The sequence below is a fragment of the Paramormyrops kingsleyae genome, chromosome 21 (genome assembly GCF_048594095.1).
Source record: "Paramormyrops kingsleyae isolate MSU_618 chromosome 21, PKINGS_0.4, whole genome shotgun sequence".
NCBI classification, from domain to species: domain Eukaryota; kingdom Metazoa; phylum Chordata; class Actinopteri; order Osteoglossiformes; family Mormyridae; genus Paramormyrops; species Paramormyrops kingsleyae.
Genome location: NC_132817.1, coordinates 12776926 through 12794421, shown reverse-complemented (window position 1 = coordinate 12794421; position 17496 = coordinate 12776926). Strand labels below are relative to the sequence as shown.

Below are 17496 nucleotides of genomic sequence, written 5' to 3'. Positions count from 1 at the left end.
TCAGGCTTTGGAGAAGGTGGGAGCGGAGGTGCCGGGCTGGGCGGGGCTAGCGCTGTGCTCGTCCTGCCAGCGGTCCACGCAGCGACGCCGGGCGTTCATGAAGAAATTGCTGACGGTGTTGAGTTCCAGGCCCAGCTGCTGGGAGATGGTGATCTGCATTTCCTTGGAGGGCCGCTTGTTCTCCTTGAAGATGGCGATGAGCGTGCGCCGCTGCAGGTCCGTGAAGACCAGCCGCTGCTTCTTGGGCCCCAGGCTGCGGTCCTTGTGCTGGTCCTGCTCCTTCCGCTTGCAAGCTGGGCAGTATAGAGAATGGAGAGTGTCCGTTAGCCAGTTACAGGGCAAGGTTTATGGTCAACACCCCACAAGGCACAAGTTAAGGAAAGGTACGCTTAATGATGTACCAGAAGAGCCCTCCTTTTGAGGAGAGAGACAGGACACGTCTTGTGCTTGTATTTATTTGATTTCATCTTTGTAAAGCCTTCCCCACCTTTAGGGGGCCCTTGTCTATCATGTGAGTAGATACAGAGTGCTGTCTTTGATTCCCACCTTCTGATGAGGGTCAGGGATGGGCTAAAAGAAGAGGTGGAGACTGCATGGGGGAGGGGGGTGCAGACCACCCACCTACATGATCTGTAATTGGGAATGAGAGAGAGTGGGGGTAGAGGGAGCCATACACTAGGGAAGTGGGCTCTGGGAGTGGCCCGAAATTTTGGGAACGTCAGATAGGGTCAGTGTCATCAAAGGTTCGTTTGGGTTCTAGCCCTGGTTGGCAGATTAACACCAAATCGCGTTTAATATCACTATCCATGCTCCCGCTTGTGTTTAGCTCCTAAGAGAGGGAACGAGAGAGATAGATTAAGGGAGAGATGAAGAGAGGGAATGGGGGGCCAGTGTAAGGACAGGCACAGCGAGGAGGTGAACTGATGCGTGAATGAACCTCGGTTTAAGAGCATCGTGGACTGAAAGGCAGAGCAGCGGAGGTGTGTGTGCTGAAGACACCGGCCTGCACATGCTGCCCTCAAACCCTGCCTTTGTTCCTCTCCGTGCCCATCGCTCACTCTAATGTGACTCTTTCCCTTTCTCTCCATCCTTCTCTCCGTCTGTCAAACCTCCCCCCCCCCCCATCTCTCAGCATGCGGCTGCTGGGCTGCCTGATGCTGGGGGGCGGGGGGGTGCTGTTGCCATGTGGATAATTACAGCATGCCAGAGCCCATCGATCCCTCCACCCACCCCCCATAGTCAAATCTGTTTACCGCTGCCTCCATGATAGCCCCCCCCCCCCCCCCGCCTACTCCACACATCCATAATTTTCATATCCACCCCCTACATTCCACACGTATGGAGAGTGCAGCACACAGAAGCAAAGCACGCCTGGGTCATGTATGAAGCTGATGCATGTTCATAGCCAAACAGCAGTAGCGTGTGTTGTGTGTGTCTGTAGGATTTCCAGCAGACTCTGTGTATTCAAAACTGTGTATTGATGTAATGGTGCCTGTTTTTGGCACCTTTGACTCACTTTCTGGGGGGATCTAGGAGAGCTGGTCAAACACAAGGTTCTGAAAACTCAATACTCATTCAGGACTGAATCTGAGAATTCAATACTAATTCAGAACTGATTCGGAGTCTTCAATACTTATTCAGAACTGATCCCAAGTCCTCGGTACCAATTCAAGACTAACCTAAGTCCTTCGTACTGCCCATTACCCCTGCAGCGACACAGGCTAGTTTTTAAAGATACCTCGATGACAGAAAATATGTGAAAGTATTTTCTGTGTTTCCTGTAGATCACAGAAAGAGAATCAATGGGAGAATATTGTGAAGGCCAGCATGCTTTGACCAAACAGCTGGCGTGTTTAAAATTCTCCTGTTGCGTTATGGGCGACGGTTAATTTTGAAATGCCTCTCTAATAATGTGTGTCGTTCCCACTGTTCCACATCCTTGTCTTATTTTTACTCGCACTGCACTTCCACTATTCGCCTACGGGTGTCACCCCAACGCCTTCGTCTCCCGAAGCGCACGATCAATAGCGATCGACCGGCTGGGGATGGGGGCCCTGATTACTGAACCACGTGTACCGCGGAAAGCAGGAGGGAGTGGGGGAGAGGGAGAGGGGGGAAAAAATCGATCATTGCAGCTTTTAGTGCGCCAGCAGAGGCCGCGGAGCATGGCCACGCGGCACACAGGCATGCACATGCCGATCGCAGACACCAGCCAGTGACGGAAACCCTGCTCAGACCAACATGTCCCTCTTCAGATAAGAATTCCCATGTTAACATTAAATACCTCCAAAATAAACAGATGTCGATTTCTCTCTCTGATTCTGGCTGCTATTTCTTTGTCGTATTTTCGTTATTCTTGTGTTGATTGAGAATGCGTGCATCCTTTCTGGTCGCAATCAATCAAAAGGTCTGTTTGGAAGTCTGGTTTTGAGGGCCTATTCCTTCAATCTGTTTCAGACATCGAATAAGGAATGGCAGTCAGATTCCAAACCTTGGCCCCATAACTTGCCAGGCTCTGAGCCTAATTCCGGAGGTTTGCTCATGGGTTCCAATCAATGGTTGTTATGGTGCATGTGGCTCAGTGAGTACGACTACTCGGTACTCAGAACGACTCAGTACTCATAATGACTCAGTACTCAGAACGGATCAGTTTCCCCAGCCTGACTCCGTTCAACTCAGCCCCACCCACGCCCACTCCTGAGGGGTGTTCCACAAGAGCAGGACTTTTCAGTTAGTTGGGTTACATTAAGCTAGAAGTCACGATTGTCCAATAGCAATGCTCCTTACCTAAACTCTTATTGGATAATCATGAGTGAATTAACCCAGCTAACTGAGAAATCCTGCTTTGCGGAACACATCTCTGGTCGACAAGGGACCGGACCCAACACCGCAGATCTGCCCCAAGGACATGCTGAACAGAACCAACAGGACCTGTATGAATAAGATGAGAGACTGGATCATTTTCAGAGATTTAAGCCCTTTAACCTGACGTGTTAAAGATTTACTGCTTTGTATCACAAGCCCTGCTCCTGCTATTTGACTTTCCACCAATCCATGCATCTTTAGCAAAGAAAATGAAGCAAGTTATCTCTGATCCTGTTCATTTCTAACCCCTGCTTTGATTACGTGGCATCCCCTGCGCACCTGCCCCAACTGGAGTGATAACCTTGCTTAAGGTCCCCAGTACAGCGCTGCCATCACACACAGACACCTGGGTCCTCCGTACATCTCACAGCCTCCTGGTCGGCTCCTTTGTTTTGTCATTGTTGTTGCTGGGTTTTTTTTCCCCCAGTCGTTTTAATTTGCTTACAGATTGATAGTCCTGCTATCGATTGACCTGCACTTTAAAACCATTTTGTGGAACATTTATTCAATTCGGTGTGCAGCAGCATGCCAAGCTGGCTCAGAGTAAGTACTCCCCTCCACTCGGCGCTCCTTAATGTAATGAGGGAGAATTGCTGCTAATATAGTGATAATTTAATACATATCGTCTGTTTCCCTGCATCTAGGCAGCTTCCAGGCGTTTCACTACTCCCCCGACACAGCCGTGCCTTTTTCGTCCTTGAGGACCTCAGGCGTTCAAGAACATCATTAGAGACCATGTGGAGTGTTTGGTGCATCGTTAGAGATCATGCAGTGAATGTGAGGTGTGTCCTTAGCCTGATCTCTGTGCTGAGGTCTGTCTTTACTGCCAGATCACTGTGCTGAGGTCTGTCTTTACTGCCAGATCACTGTGCTGAGGTCTGTCTTTACTGCCAGTTCACTGTGCTGAGGTCTGTCTTTACTGCCAGTTCACTGTGCTGAGGTCTGTCTTTACTGCCTGGTATCTGTGCTGAGGTCTGTCTTTACTGCCTGGTATCTGTGCTGAGGTCTATCTTTACTGCCTGGTCTCTGTGCTGCATTCTCTGTGGTTCTGCTGCAGTGCCCAACTGTAGCCCCTCAAGTAAAGTAAACAGATCATTGCTCACCACCAGAGCAGAAGGAAATACTAGGATTTATTTTCAGGGGAGCCCATTGTTACACAGAGATGACAGAGGGCAACAGTGAGCTGGGACACTGAGCTGGCACAGCGGTGGGTAACAGGAGATGTCTGCTGTGCCCTGCCAGGCTGTGGGGAAAATTATGTTGCCAGCCCTCAGATTATAAATAAATAAAAGGCAAATAAAGCATTATTTCATTTCTGGAGCCTTGGACAACATGGTTGGGGCTCAGGGATCGAGCGGCAAGTGAGACCCAGAACCTTAACAGTGATCCTATGAAAGCAGCCATTGGCTTTTTGGGTCTTTGTCAGCGGTAAATATATTATAAACATCCCTTCTATGTTAGCAGAAGCATTTGCCGTTTCTAAATTCCTGTTTATCTTGCCTGAGATGGAGGATCTTGTTTAAACTAAATGCAGACTTATCACAGTCTGGAAAAGTTCATTACGGGGTAGTTACACATTGAATAAAATATATCTGTATAATCAACGTCTTTGCAAGGACGTGAATAATAAAGGAAACCGGACAGCTGGGGATCAAAGGATGGGTTTTTAATGGGCTGCATCTGGTATGTAGGGTGGTGATGGAGGTGGAGAGTCACAGCACGTACTCTGGAGCATCACAGCAGTGACAGATGTGGAGTCACAGTGTGGACAAACATGGAGAATCTCAGAGTGCATGCATGGTGTAAGACAGGGAGTCACAATGTGGGCAGATGTGCAGAGACAGTATGGAGAGAATGTATTTGGAGTGTGTTAGTCTGGATAGATGTGGACAGACTTGGAGAGTCTCAGTGTGAACAGGGCTAGTGTTTGAGACCTATGAGCTCATGAGTTCCGTATATGATTCATTATCGTTCTTTGCTCTGGAACTTTCTTTTTCACTGGCACGTGCAAAAACATCTCTCTGTCAGTCCTCACACACCATAGGGCTCGGATGAGGCGATGTGTCCCCCTGAAGAAAGAAACTGGCTTTAGGCATAATCCCAGTTAAGAATCCCAGTTCAAATTCACCTCCGTTCACATTGTTGATTTTTAACACAATTATGATAGTAAGGGAAAATACCTAAGGAAACAGAACAAAAATCCAAATGCCTTAGTTGATAAGATTTAACAAATAACTGTTGTTTTTCGCATCTTAAGAGTCGTTTCCTAATTGCACAGTGTCGCATGTGTGAATGTTCGTAACAAAATGTATTTTTGTCAGACAAAACGCGGGGCCGCAGCGTTTTTTGCAAACGCAGTTTATCTTCTAGTTGGAATTAATGAGTTATTAATTCCGGATTTTTTTGAGCGTGTGAAAACTGCCTCGACGCTCAAGCCGGAGGTGTGTGCGCCGCCTGGTCTGACACGGGAGAAATTAGAAAGGGGGCGGGAATCGATAACTAACCGCGCCGCGCAGCCGACCGGTCTGCCCGTGATCGATGCGCCGATGCGGGGGCGATCTGATATCTGGTGCGGCACAACGTACCCTCTCCCGCACAGGCCGGGCTACTGCGGGTAAGAAACAAAGCATGTCAGCCACTCTTGCCGGCCACCCCTTCGGTTAATGAGCACAAATTGATAGGCACGCACACACAGACGCACTTAGGCACAGGGGGCCGAGGCGAAGGCTTTCTTTAAATCAGTTAACCTTTAAATCAGCTTTTATTTAAAACACCCCTCAATAACAGGCAACATCGGAAGTCAGCATAATTTTAGAACTACAATAAAAGTTTACACGACTACTGTGTCCGGCTTTAATTATCCCCAGCACATTCTGATGGCTGGTAGCCTATGTGACACGTTTTCCCAGCCGCTAAGATTAATTTTTATGAAAGGTTTTAATGCAAATGTACAGCAGGCACCGGTGTTAGTACTCAGCGCGGCCATAAATCCGTTACTTCGCCCTAATGATCCGCATTACTAACAACACAACTACTATGAATACTGACTACAAATGTTCATTATTCACCGAGATTGCTCTGGAGTTTGGATTGTTTTCAATAACGCTGAGAGCTGCATTTAACGTTAACGCACGCCTCTGCTGTAGAAAACCTATAGATGATCTGTTGTGGTATTTTTGTAGTCCCCTCATTAAGTAGGTCTAAGTTAACAGGTGTTTACCATGTTTGGGACGGCAAAGTGAAAACCGTTATTTTCTACTACCTTCATCCTGAAAGTCTCTGAAGACTTTTAACGCGCAGGCATTAACTAACGACTAGTAGGTGATTAAAAAGATAAACCGTACGGCGAGCTTAGAACTGGGCGCCTGGCCGCGGCTCCCATTTCAAGTTGGGGCAGAAACGCGGAATAAGGAGCAGAAGGGGAAATGCGTCTTAATATGAAGTCAATATTGGCATGTGCTAATTAGAAATTTAATGTTAATTCGTGGCGCATCTCTCCCTTGCACTTTTAGTCAGAAAAATACCCACACGTCTGCCGTCGTTTTCAGTGCCTGTGATTGAGAACTCGTCACGCTGTCTTAAGTCTTTATTTCCAGCAGCATTTGTTTTGATGAATGCTTACTATATGATCTATAAGGTGACCTGCAGGATATTTCGCATGGTTAATTAAATTGAGTATTACCTTGTAATATTTTCGGTGACTTTGTAAAATGTAGCCCAAAGCAGAGATTTCACCGCGATCGATCACCACACAGTAAACCTTTTTTTTTTCGCGTGTATGGAGACGGACACTAAGCTCGCGTATGCTGATATTTTTCGCCAGATGCGGATCTGCCTGTCGCCTGGGTATATTCAAGTTTATGTCGCGCTGTGTATTACAATTAAAGTTAATAACAGGATGCGCTGTGCTTTCCTATCCCTGCCTGCAGTTGCTGGGATTTAATTATTTTTATTTGCCCTTTAACGTGCCTAGGTTGTAATTTGAAAACAGGCATTGTAAACAAGGAGCACTGCTATTAAAATGTTACTCCAAGAAGCTTGTACTTTTAAAACTCTCCGGTATCTTGCAGTGGAGGTGCTATTCCGATTTTTTTTCTTTTTTACAAACGCACCGTCTTTTTGCAGTGTAAAGGAGGCCTACTGGGTTACAAGGTGTGAAATTAACAAGCTAGTTCAGTTTTATAACGATCTTTGTTAATAACAGGGTTCAGTTAAACGGATCAGGAGGATCCTGTTTTCAAAAGTGTACTGAAACCCGCCATGTAAACTCACATTAAAATAGAAATTCGCTTAGAAGAAAGGAGAGATTCTACTGCTTCGACAGAAATATTCATTCAATTTATGTTATTTAATCGAGGTTTTAATGCTGTTTGTTTTCTTAATACTGACCTGGTGAATGCTCTAAATATCCGTTTGTGTTATTCAGTACGATAGTGTTCAATAAGGTGTTTATTTTTACGCATACACTCCTACAATTACTCTTACGATCTCTACGAGAGACTGAGACGGACAATATTTTGGTTTTATTTTTGAGTCGTGCGGGAAAGGAAGGTAATATCAGTCCATACCGGCAACCATGCATGAATGTCTTCAGTTTCACAATTTTTGAGGGTTCGACGTATTTTTTATGTTTGCACCAGAACAAAAGGCGCCAAAACAGACATTTGATGCCCCCACTGCTGCGCCTACTGCCGGGAACTGCGACTGTGATTTAAGGGAAGAGGGAAGAAACAGGTCCCTCTGTGGATAAATAGGCCTATTACCGCATGAAGGGTCGCCACGGTTATCACTATAATTATAATAATAATAATAATAATAATAATAATAATAAATATGCATGTGTGCGATACATTTAACAGATTTTATTTTTTTTGTCTTTGTGTTTTAAATGGACCATTTTGCGTTATTTACATTTTCCTTTGCAATGTATCATTTAATCTTTCGCGTCATATATATAAATCCACAGTTCCAAAGCTGGCACGAACGGAACACGGCTGGTACAGGGAGTGTTGGGTCTGTGCTAAAGGAGATGTTCACCCCCGCCCCCGCCCCCCCCCCGCCCACTCCTGGCTGCGTGTCGCTCTGAAGCGGTCGCACGCCTGTAGCCTTCCTACATCAACCATTAAACAAGCCATTATCGGACCCGTAATAAGCGATGACCTGCCAGATACGGACCAGGAAGGAGGCGAGGAGACAAGCGGCGTTTCAACGCCCGCAGTCGGAGAAGATTTACAGCCCGGGCGGGCTCCGGCGCAGGGTTACCAGGGCGGACATACAAGCACGTGATTAGGGCTTAAGCTTTTAACCAAATGCAAGCAATTGATACCATTACGTAAATGTTTCTCGTTTTTTGGTCAATGGTGCAACAGAGGCCATCAGTGGACAGAGGAATAAGAGCGAGGTGCACGTGGGGACCCGTTATTTCGGGAAAGTCCTGGGATTCAGCAACTTAACCCGATCATTTCCAGTGTGTGTCAAATGTGTCGGTTAAATTCCAGCGAATCCAGTTACAAAGTAACACTCGTTAGTGGTTTAATCTGCACAGGAAGTGGTGTGGAATACAGAAAAGACGATGCGGTTAAGGGACACAAAGCGTCCCCGGCAGAGGCTAAGCTTTGCGCGTAATGACATTGCATGACATGTGAAATCCTCTTACAGGCCAGAAAATTCCGTGCTCTGCAATTGCACGATCTATTAAATGATTAAGCCAACACTCGACAGAATCACAATTGGTTTCATAACGTTGAAATGTTAAAAGATAACCATTAATATGCACTGGAAACTACAGAAATTGTATAGCATTTGTTTTGTGCTTTTTTGTGTTTGTAATACCGTCCTGGCGGAAGTAAAGGCTATTTTTTTCCCAGCACGCTGGGACAGCTTTAATGGTGAAAGGCTCCACGTCCCAGGCATAGTGGAGCGGGTCTAGGGAAAATAATTTTGATAGCATCGATCCGTGCTTGTATTGTCCTGACATATAGTACGAAAAGAAGATTGGGATGACGGAGAATAGACTGCCCACCGGACCATTTATGTTTTCACATAAGTCAGATGTTGTGCCTATGTGCCTGTTGTTTTGTTTTGGGGGGGGGGGCTATAGAAATAGATATACAAACGGGTGTCACAACGTCTGTGATTTTATTCTCCAGCGCTTCTTGTCTCGTATATAATCACTTCCCGGTCTCTCCGGCTATGGAAAAATGGGCGGTAATCTCCGTTTATTCGGCCCCTGTATTCTCACCGGGATCAATACCCGCTAGACACGTGTGTCACGTGCAGGACCTTCGGGGCTGGTTTTACCGGGAGGCGAGGAGGACCGAGCCTTGTAGCTTTTGTCTGGCTGCGGCTGGACCGAGGGGGTGCCAGACTTTGTGTGTTCGGCCTGCACGTGTGTGTATGTGTGTGTGTGTGTGTGTGCGGTTGGGGGGGGGGGGGAGGTATAGTGGACGACTAGGCCATTGGAATTGCTGGGTGGGAGGGGGGGGGGGGTGCTGTTTCTGAGACGGAGGGAGAGGCCAAGGGAAACGAAATCAATACAGATTCAGAGCGAGTCGTTCCAGCTTTAACCACGTACAGCAAAGGAGCAGGCATGTAACCCACTCCTGCACCTGCACACATATGGGATGGGGAGGGGGGGTGAGCATTCAGCGGGGGGGGGGGGGGGGGGGGACTATCCACATGCCAGCCCACGGCACCTGACTGGCACAGTCACAGCGGCCTCTGGAAGTCAGACCCCATAGGGCAGCAAAGGCCTAACATCACACCACCCACGTGCCTGGGTTCGAGGGGGCATTTGGGGGGCAGATGGCAGCCCATCTTGCCCTCTCTCCCACTGTGACACCCTCTTTCCAGATTACAAAGTAGAGTCTGTTTCTGCAGCCTGCTCCCCCAATCTGCTTATCAATTATTAAAGTGCATATTGATCACTCCAGCAGCCTCCCTGCACCTGCGTCTTGTTAAAATCAAACCTAAATTCCCCTGATTTTTACCGAAATCTCTGACGCACTGCATCTTCACCTTGTCCGACTGCTCTCGTCATGTGATCTGTCCCAAACCCACCCCACTGATTCCTCTTCCCTGTATTGAGGTCCCCCTCCTAAGGGACACGGACTGGAGTCCAGTACCCGTCCTCGGGTCCCTTTTCCAGCCCAGTATGCTGCAGACATTTTAGTCTCCAGGGTGTCAAAGATCCAGACCGGTGGAAGTGCGTATGACTGCGTCCCTTTTTGGCCACGATTATCTGCACAGAGCCCCAATTGAGGAGGTAAAGCAGAGCTCTGTAAGCGATGACATCTCAGTTTAATGCAGTCCTCTCGAACCCTGAACTCGGCCCCCTACTGTGTATGCAGCCTTTGCACGTCCTCAAACATTTGCTGCAGAACGGAGAGCCCCGATCCACCCGCTCACTGAGGCCCAATCCTCCCTCTGCCCAGTCATGCTGCTGTCTGGCCTCTCTTTGTCATGGGACACTTCCTGTTTACGTTTGTCTTTCTGTGAATAGTGTGCTGTGAGCCTGGCTGTTTTACTCATTTCCTGTTTACATGAACAGCAATGTCTGCATACAGAATGATATTTTTTGTGTGTATCCTGTTCCAGCGTCTCCATCTCAGATACTGTTTTTAAATCTCTTTTAGGCATGACGCAATGACAATAATCGAAACATTGATTGAATAAAAATACAACTAAATGTAACTCTTTTCAGTAACACTCACGGTCACCTTGTTTAGTTTGCGTGACTTGGTGTGAAGGCGGGCCGGAGAGTCGGAACCATAAAGGGTAAAACCTGCTGCTGTGCTCTGCTGAGGATTTAGCTTGCTGGCTAACAGCCTGTTATGCGCTAATGGTGGGGATGACTGTGAATTTATGTTGACTGGGTGTGTCTGGGGGGTGAGCAGCTCCTGGGTGTCAAGGAGAGCTTTAGAGCTGAGGGGCTGCAGCTTGACTCTGGCCTACCACACACACACACACACACACACTCAGCATTCCTTTCCTTCCCCAAGGTCCTCTGTCAGCAGTTAGGGTTTGTAATCACATTTTTGGCTGTAATTGTGCTGCATTCTGGACTCAGGTGTTAATATCCTCCCATTTCATCATAGCCCCCTGTGCTACATTCATTATAAATGCAATTTGTTTGGCTTGTTTTCAAGTCATAGTTGGTTTATGTTGGACTGAGATCCAGCATGTGGATGTGTGTGAATTTCATGCTTGTGTTTGTGTGTGTGTGCTCTGTGATGCCCTTGCCAGTCTTTGATCCTTTCTGTCTTGGCACTTTAGGTGAAACAAGATCCTTATTGGCACAGAGGGTATATTGGGGGTGATTATGGTAATGGAGGGTGGATCCTGTGGACAAGTTTTGTCTGATATGGAGGTGGACTTTACCACTTTAGGACCTCTCATTCTATTTCCCTATTGCCAGACCCAGCCCCCCTGAGAGAGAGGGGTCTGTCGGTGAGAGCGCCAGAGCGGAATAATTGATAGATGAAATGGCCATCCTTATTGATCACTGCTTTATTGAACCCACCAAATACATTGAGATAGAGTGTGGAATTCAACACAGATGCGGGATGAATGATTTTCCAGTTATAATACAATCTTTTCTCCCCCCCCCCCCCCACCACCACCACCACCACCACCACCACCTAAATCCACCACCATCCGCTTTCCGCAGGATTCTTGCCTCCAGCCGAGCCTCGCACACCTGTTCATTCCGGCTCCCTGCTTCCGGTCGCGATATGTCGTGTATGAATAAGCGATTACCATTCAATAGGTTTGTTTTGGGCAGGTTGACCAGGGATTAATTCTGTCAAACAGCCGTCCTTAAGAAGGAGCGCCGTGTTAAGCGAACGACAGTTCGGCTGTTTTCGCTGGTGCCTGTATCGCAGGCATGACGCCTGTCCTCCAAGGTCGCAAATGCTAATATTTTAGAAAACCCATCAGTATAAATATCAAGAGCGTTAAAGTGAAAATTACAAACATGTCACAGAAATAGAATTAAACCCGCAAAAACATGGTTTAATAAAAATTGGCTCATCTGCCGATATATTCTTGTTTAAAAACAAATGTTCACAATTCATTAGCGACACTTGTCAGAGAACAGTAATTTTTGCTGCATATATATATATGTGTGTGTGTTTCTTCCAAATTTGAACTAGCCGATTTTAATACGCCTCTCTGACATTTCCGCATTCCCCTGCGCGGATTATGACGATAGGTGTCTCCCGGCCAGCTTCTTCTAAAATCAGGATGCGAGTGCGATTACCTGTCGGTTCTCTTAAATGAGACGTAAAGCAATTCACCTGGGAGGCGTGACCCGCATAGTGAACACGAGTTACAACGGCTAGTCCTCTGACCCGCTCCCTTCCCGCAGCAAGTAATTCCCCCGCATCAACATGACTAATGAATTCATTTGGCACAGGTGATTAATTCGCTCGAGGTCCCCCAACCCCAGGCCCGAGCAGGCCGACCCCCACTATTCCCATCCCACTGTCTGCACGCCGTGAATGACCCTGTAAGTGCGAGACATTTCATGCGCTTATTGCACAATGACCGTCGCATTCCCTGCAGCTCCAGTGCCGTGTGCAGTTCAGTATCTTGCAAAGCTGCGTTTTGGTGCGATTTCTAAATTACCAAGGGAGGCAAATGAATTGATCTGCGTTACTGTGATGAATTCAGAATTGCAATTTGAATATATCGATTTAGGTATTCGGGCGAGTAGCGCGGACCCCCTTTTGGAACACAACCCCCACCCGTAACCTAGATATGCGCATGTATAGTAATGCAATTTGAATACGGAGAGTGTAACCTAAATGTGCATTTTCTTCAGCGTAGTTTCAGCAGACAGCAAATGATAATTCTCACGTCAGTCCAGCCATTGGACTACGAAAAAATCATGCAGGGCCTAAGGGTGGACTATTGATTATTTGCCAATCAAGAGTCTGTCAAGACCACGCTAATATATAATTATTAGGTGATATGGCCGTTTCTATAAATAAGGAGGATGCTTTGTATTGTAGGTTGTAGATGTTTTCACCCTCATTTCAAGATGTAATGAAACTGCGCGTGAACCGCACCAATTATTTAAACGCATCTTGAAATATAAACATTTAAAGCTTCCGACAGCATGACCGCCGGCTCGCACATTTTATTTCAGGAGTCGTTTACTATTCTGAACAACGAGAGGTGAATTGCCTTTTTATCGTGGCACGGAGGATACGGGGGTTTAAAAGCGGTACTATTTAAAGAGGACAATTGTGTTTAAATGTTTAAATCTTTATTTACCAGAGTCCCTGTAAAGGTGAAAAGAGCAGTTTACATTCCATTAAGCACCTTTCAATAGAGCATTGACTGCGACTAAAATATGCCAGAATACCTGGTTAATTAAACCTTTCAACAAAACGAAGGCTATTAAAATAATACGTGAAGTTTTAATGGGTGGCATTTTAAGCGGCCTACCTGGACCGCTAGGATTCTGCTGCATTTGTATTAGGCTACCTTCACCTAAAACCGAAGTCTGTATTATTTCATGCATAGCCAAAAGTGCTGCATTAATCTCTTATCCCTTACTTGACATTTCTTACTGTATTTTTATTCCGTTCGGCGATATCCCTTAATTATATAATTGTGTGTATGTATAGGACTTGCGACGGTTAAGGAATAAGTCGCCTTTCGTTTCTGTTGTCACTTGCGCCCATGTTCAGTCCCGCACTGGGACTTGGGAAAAACTCCGATTTCCGTAGCTATTGATTCATTAACCGACCACGGTGCGTATCAGCTCCCAGATAGTTCCCGTCGCTTTATTAACAATTGATGACACGTCATAACACCAGCGTATCGTCTTATGAATCCTCGCCTGTCAAAAGTCAGCATAGATATTATCAGTGACAGATAAATGAATTCTAATGTTTAATTAGTCATAAATGTTTATGCTGTTTATATACGGATAGTATTTCCTTCTCATCTACATTACTAATCGATACTGTTAAAAATTTTATAACACTGTATTTAAAATAAACCATTACCAAAATATATAGTCCGTTTAACGATTTCATTTTCCACTATATGGCACAGCGTCTTTAATACCCTTAAAATATAGTTAACTTTAAATCCTTTACACTAAATTCTTATTTTAAACTTAATTCGATTTTACCCGAAATTCGCATTAAACAAGCTCATTATTTGGAAACATTTATTTTTCTTTACCTGCGTAATTTTTATTTGCTGTTCGGACCATAAAATTGGTTTATTCTGCTTTAATCCTCATGGCTTTTAAACAAATATAAACACCAGATCAACAATAAACGCGCTGATGCGCAATAATAACTATTCATAACTAGCAAATAAAAGTTACACTGGCGTTAAATTAATCGACTTATCTCTACACGTTAAAATTGATAGTATCAATGTTCAAATTGGTATTTGACATTGAACGATATAACAAATAAAATATTTTACATTTAGATATTTGCCCGGCATTACATAGTCCTACATTTGGCTACGCAACGTTATTCTATAAATCTATCATAAATATTATATAATATTATTCATATACGGGTTACAGTATAAATACAAAAACTGCGAAAATTGAAATGACATTTATTTCATAATGTAGTGTAACGTATATTCTGATTTCTGTAGCCCTATATGAACCGGGATGCTTTTTAACATGCTTCGTGAAATCGGTAATTAGAAAAGCTCTAAACTAATTTAATAGAGGAAGCGGGGCTGGGGTAGGGGCTTAAATTAAAAGCAGGAGAAATAAGTGTGGGTGGCTGTCTTTCAGATCTGAATCCGAAGTATTGATTGGTACTACTTTTAAAGGGGGAGCGGGGGAACTCCGCCATCGACCCGCTGGGAGGTCACGCGGCCCCCGACGCGCTTTCACCACCACCGGCTTGACTTGTTTGCGTCAGGCCGAGGAGATATGAGATGTTAGGGACCACGGAAGGGGGGGGGGGGGAGGGAAGGCGGACGTGTCTGAAACACAAATATGACCTTTAGAATGAAGCTTGTACAGCGTAATAAAAGAGATTTCCTCACCCATGGGGAGACCACGCGGGGTACCATACATGACAGAAAATCGTTAGTTAAATGCTCAATATAGACCAGTGGCTTTGCCTGCATGCATATTATTATTATTATTATTATTATTAATAATAATAATGATAATAATAATTATTATTATGACATTATTATAACAACAATGACATCAACAACAACAACGACGACAATAATAAATAATAATAATAATTATTATTGTAATAGTAGTAGTAGTATGCCTATAGTACTATCCATAGCGTCAGATTATTGTTATCCTCATCACGGTTGTACTAAGCTGTTAATTGATACAGTGGTCATCTTGTCCTTTTCACATTTTTCCCTAAAAACTGCTCTTCCCTCTAAATCTGAAGCTGTTGCCCGTTCGCTTGGCGAGATCAGCCTGACCTGAGCACCAGCAGACCACAGAGACAAAAACTAGACAGAGTGCAGCTCATCCATAGGCCCCAGGCTGCGGACATGCCTGCATTTACGGGAGACGGTGTCAGAGGGACACGGGCACACGCATCCACACTCTCATGCCCCCCCCCCCCCATCGATGCCCCCCATCAATCCTTGCTTTACATATCTTTCATTAAAAGACCTGGCTACTGACCCCACTTACCCGCCAACCTGAGAGCCGACATGCGCTGAAATTCTGGTTCCTGCAGCCATTTCCACATCCGGCGGAAGGTCTCGCGGCCGGACTTGAGTTTACTCCACGGTTTGGGATTGCGCAGCAGGTCGGACAGGGTGCCCTGAGAGCGGCACAGAATCCTCTGGGCGAAGATGGCCTGAGGGATGCTGTAGCGCTTCAGCTCGGCCGTGATGCGCTGCGCCACCTCCTTGGTGTTTATCTCCTCCACCTGGCCCGACCCTCCACCCTGGCCACCGCCCGTCACCTGCCGCTCCCTCTCGCCCAGCATGGAGCCGTTAGCCTGTGAGTGCAGGTGGGGGTGCATGCCGTTCAGGTTGGACATCATGGTGGGCGGGTGCCCCCCAAGGCCACGGGCCAGGTGCTCCTCGCTGCGCGACAGCATGGAGGCGTGGGGCTCGAAGCTTGCTGGTGACAGCATCTTGTCATTGGAGAGGTGGGCGCCGGGACCGTAAGCGGAGAGCGTCTGCTGGGAGTTGTGCAGCGAGCCAAGGCCGTTGGAGAGCGGGGACAGCGGCTGGCCCATGCCGGACATGTCCTTGGGATAATGCCCGTACAGGTTGCCCATGGGTGCCAGACCCCTGTCATCCCGCATGAGGGTGAAGCTGCCGCTGACGTTGCCCGTGGCGAGCCGCTGGTGCGCAGGGTGATGGTGTGGGTGTGGGTGCGGGTGGTGGTGGAACTTCTCGGAGACGGTGGAGATCGGCGGCAGGTGCTGCAGGGGGGTCAGCGTGGTGTACGTGTTGCTCAGGCTCATCCCGGATTCGCACGGCATGGTCATGGCTGGGTGCAGGTGGCTGGAGAGCGCGTGTTCTGCGCGGTATTCCCCGGCACCCTCCAGGATCGAAGCCATGCTGGACACCATGGCCGGTCGCCCGTGCGTGACCAAGTTCCGATGCGACGCTGAGGACTGCCGCCCGTGAGGGGAGCTCATCAAGTCGCCTGTCTGGGAGTGAGGGACGCCGTGTATGTTGCCGATGTTTTCCATCGTAAGTTCCATCGCCGAACGAATCTTTATTTCCACCACCCGCCCTCCCCCGTCTCTCGCTCCTCTCTCACTCACACACAAAGACCGGCGCGCACTCCCCCTCTCCAGCGATAAATTTCTAACGATTTCAAAGCCAATCCATTGATTTTCAGTTGCCACCCCGCAGTCAATCCAGCATGGTCCGCCGAGCCGATTCCGTTCCGTCCGTGAGAAAAATCGCTCTCCCCCGTGTACTACACGTACGTCCGGCGCGATGTGCGGTAAGCGTGCGTGTTTGTGAGTGTCTCATCCGCCGTGAAACAGCGCTGCTACTGGGAACCGCTGCTGCTCCAGTGTCGGTGAGCGTACGCGCTCCTGAGCCTATATGCGCGCTGCCGCGGCTTTTAAATCACCTGACGTCACCTGGACGCCACGCGAATGGCCTTTGCTGCATGTTTGACCCACAAAACGGCGCCTGCTTTGAAAAAGACATTTTAAAAACGGGCAGAATGGACACCCCAAGCGTGAATTTCCAGGTAGGATTGGGGGAAAAAAAATCATCTTTAATAAATCTGAGCCGTAGACATGTCATGAACTGCACTAAAAAATGACAAAAGTGTTTCTGTCGTGTGTTGTTGTACGTGAACAACTGTAATTTAAAGTATACGAGAAAATAAAACACCGGGTCATGTCGCATACAATAATCATATATCATATACAACATAATTCTTAAATGACATGAAGTGAGGCATACAAGCAGTTCACTACCTCTGCAATATAATGGTGGTTCATTCGTGTTGACACAACTGCTATTGAATCAAGGACACGAGTGATATATATTTCTGAGTATATTTTGATGAGTTCAAATCGCTAGTTCGAATGTTTGTGATAGTTCTTTCACAATGTGTGAATTTTCGCATTTGGGTATCCGGAGATACAGATGGCGCGGGGTTGTCAATTTTTTATGTCAAGTTTT

At 46.7% G+C, this 17496-nt stretch overlaps 1 protein-coding gene across 1 annotated transcript; it reads right to left on the bottom strand.

The window, feature by feature from the left end:
* Positions 1-16812, bottom strand: LOC111847588 (hepatocyte nuclear factor 6-like). Its single transcript, XM_023818920.2, has 2 exons — positions 15524-16812; positions 1-293 (listed from the first exon to the last, which is right to left on the bottom strand). Exons 1-2 carry the CDS (start codon positions 16551-16553, stop codon positions 1-3), a joined length of 1323 nt encoding a protein of 440 aa, XP_023674688.1. The 5' UTR covers positions 16554-16812.
* Between the last annotated feature and the right edge of the window lie 684 nt (positions 16813-17496).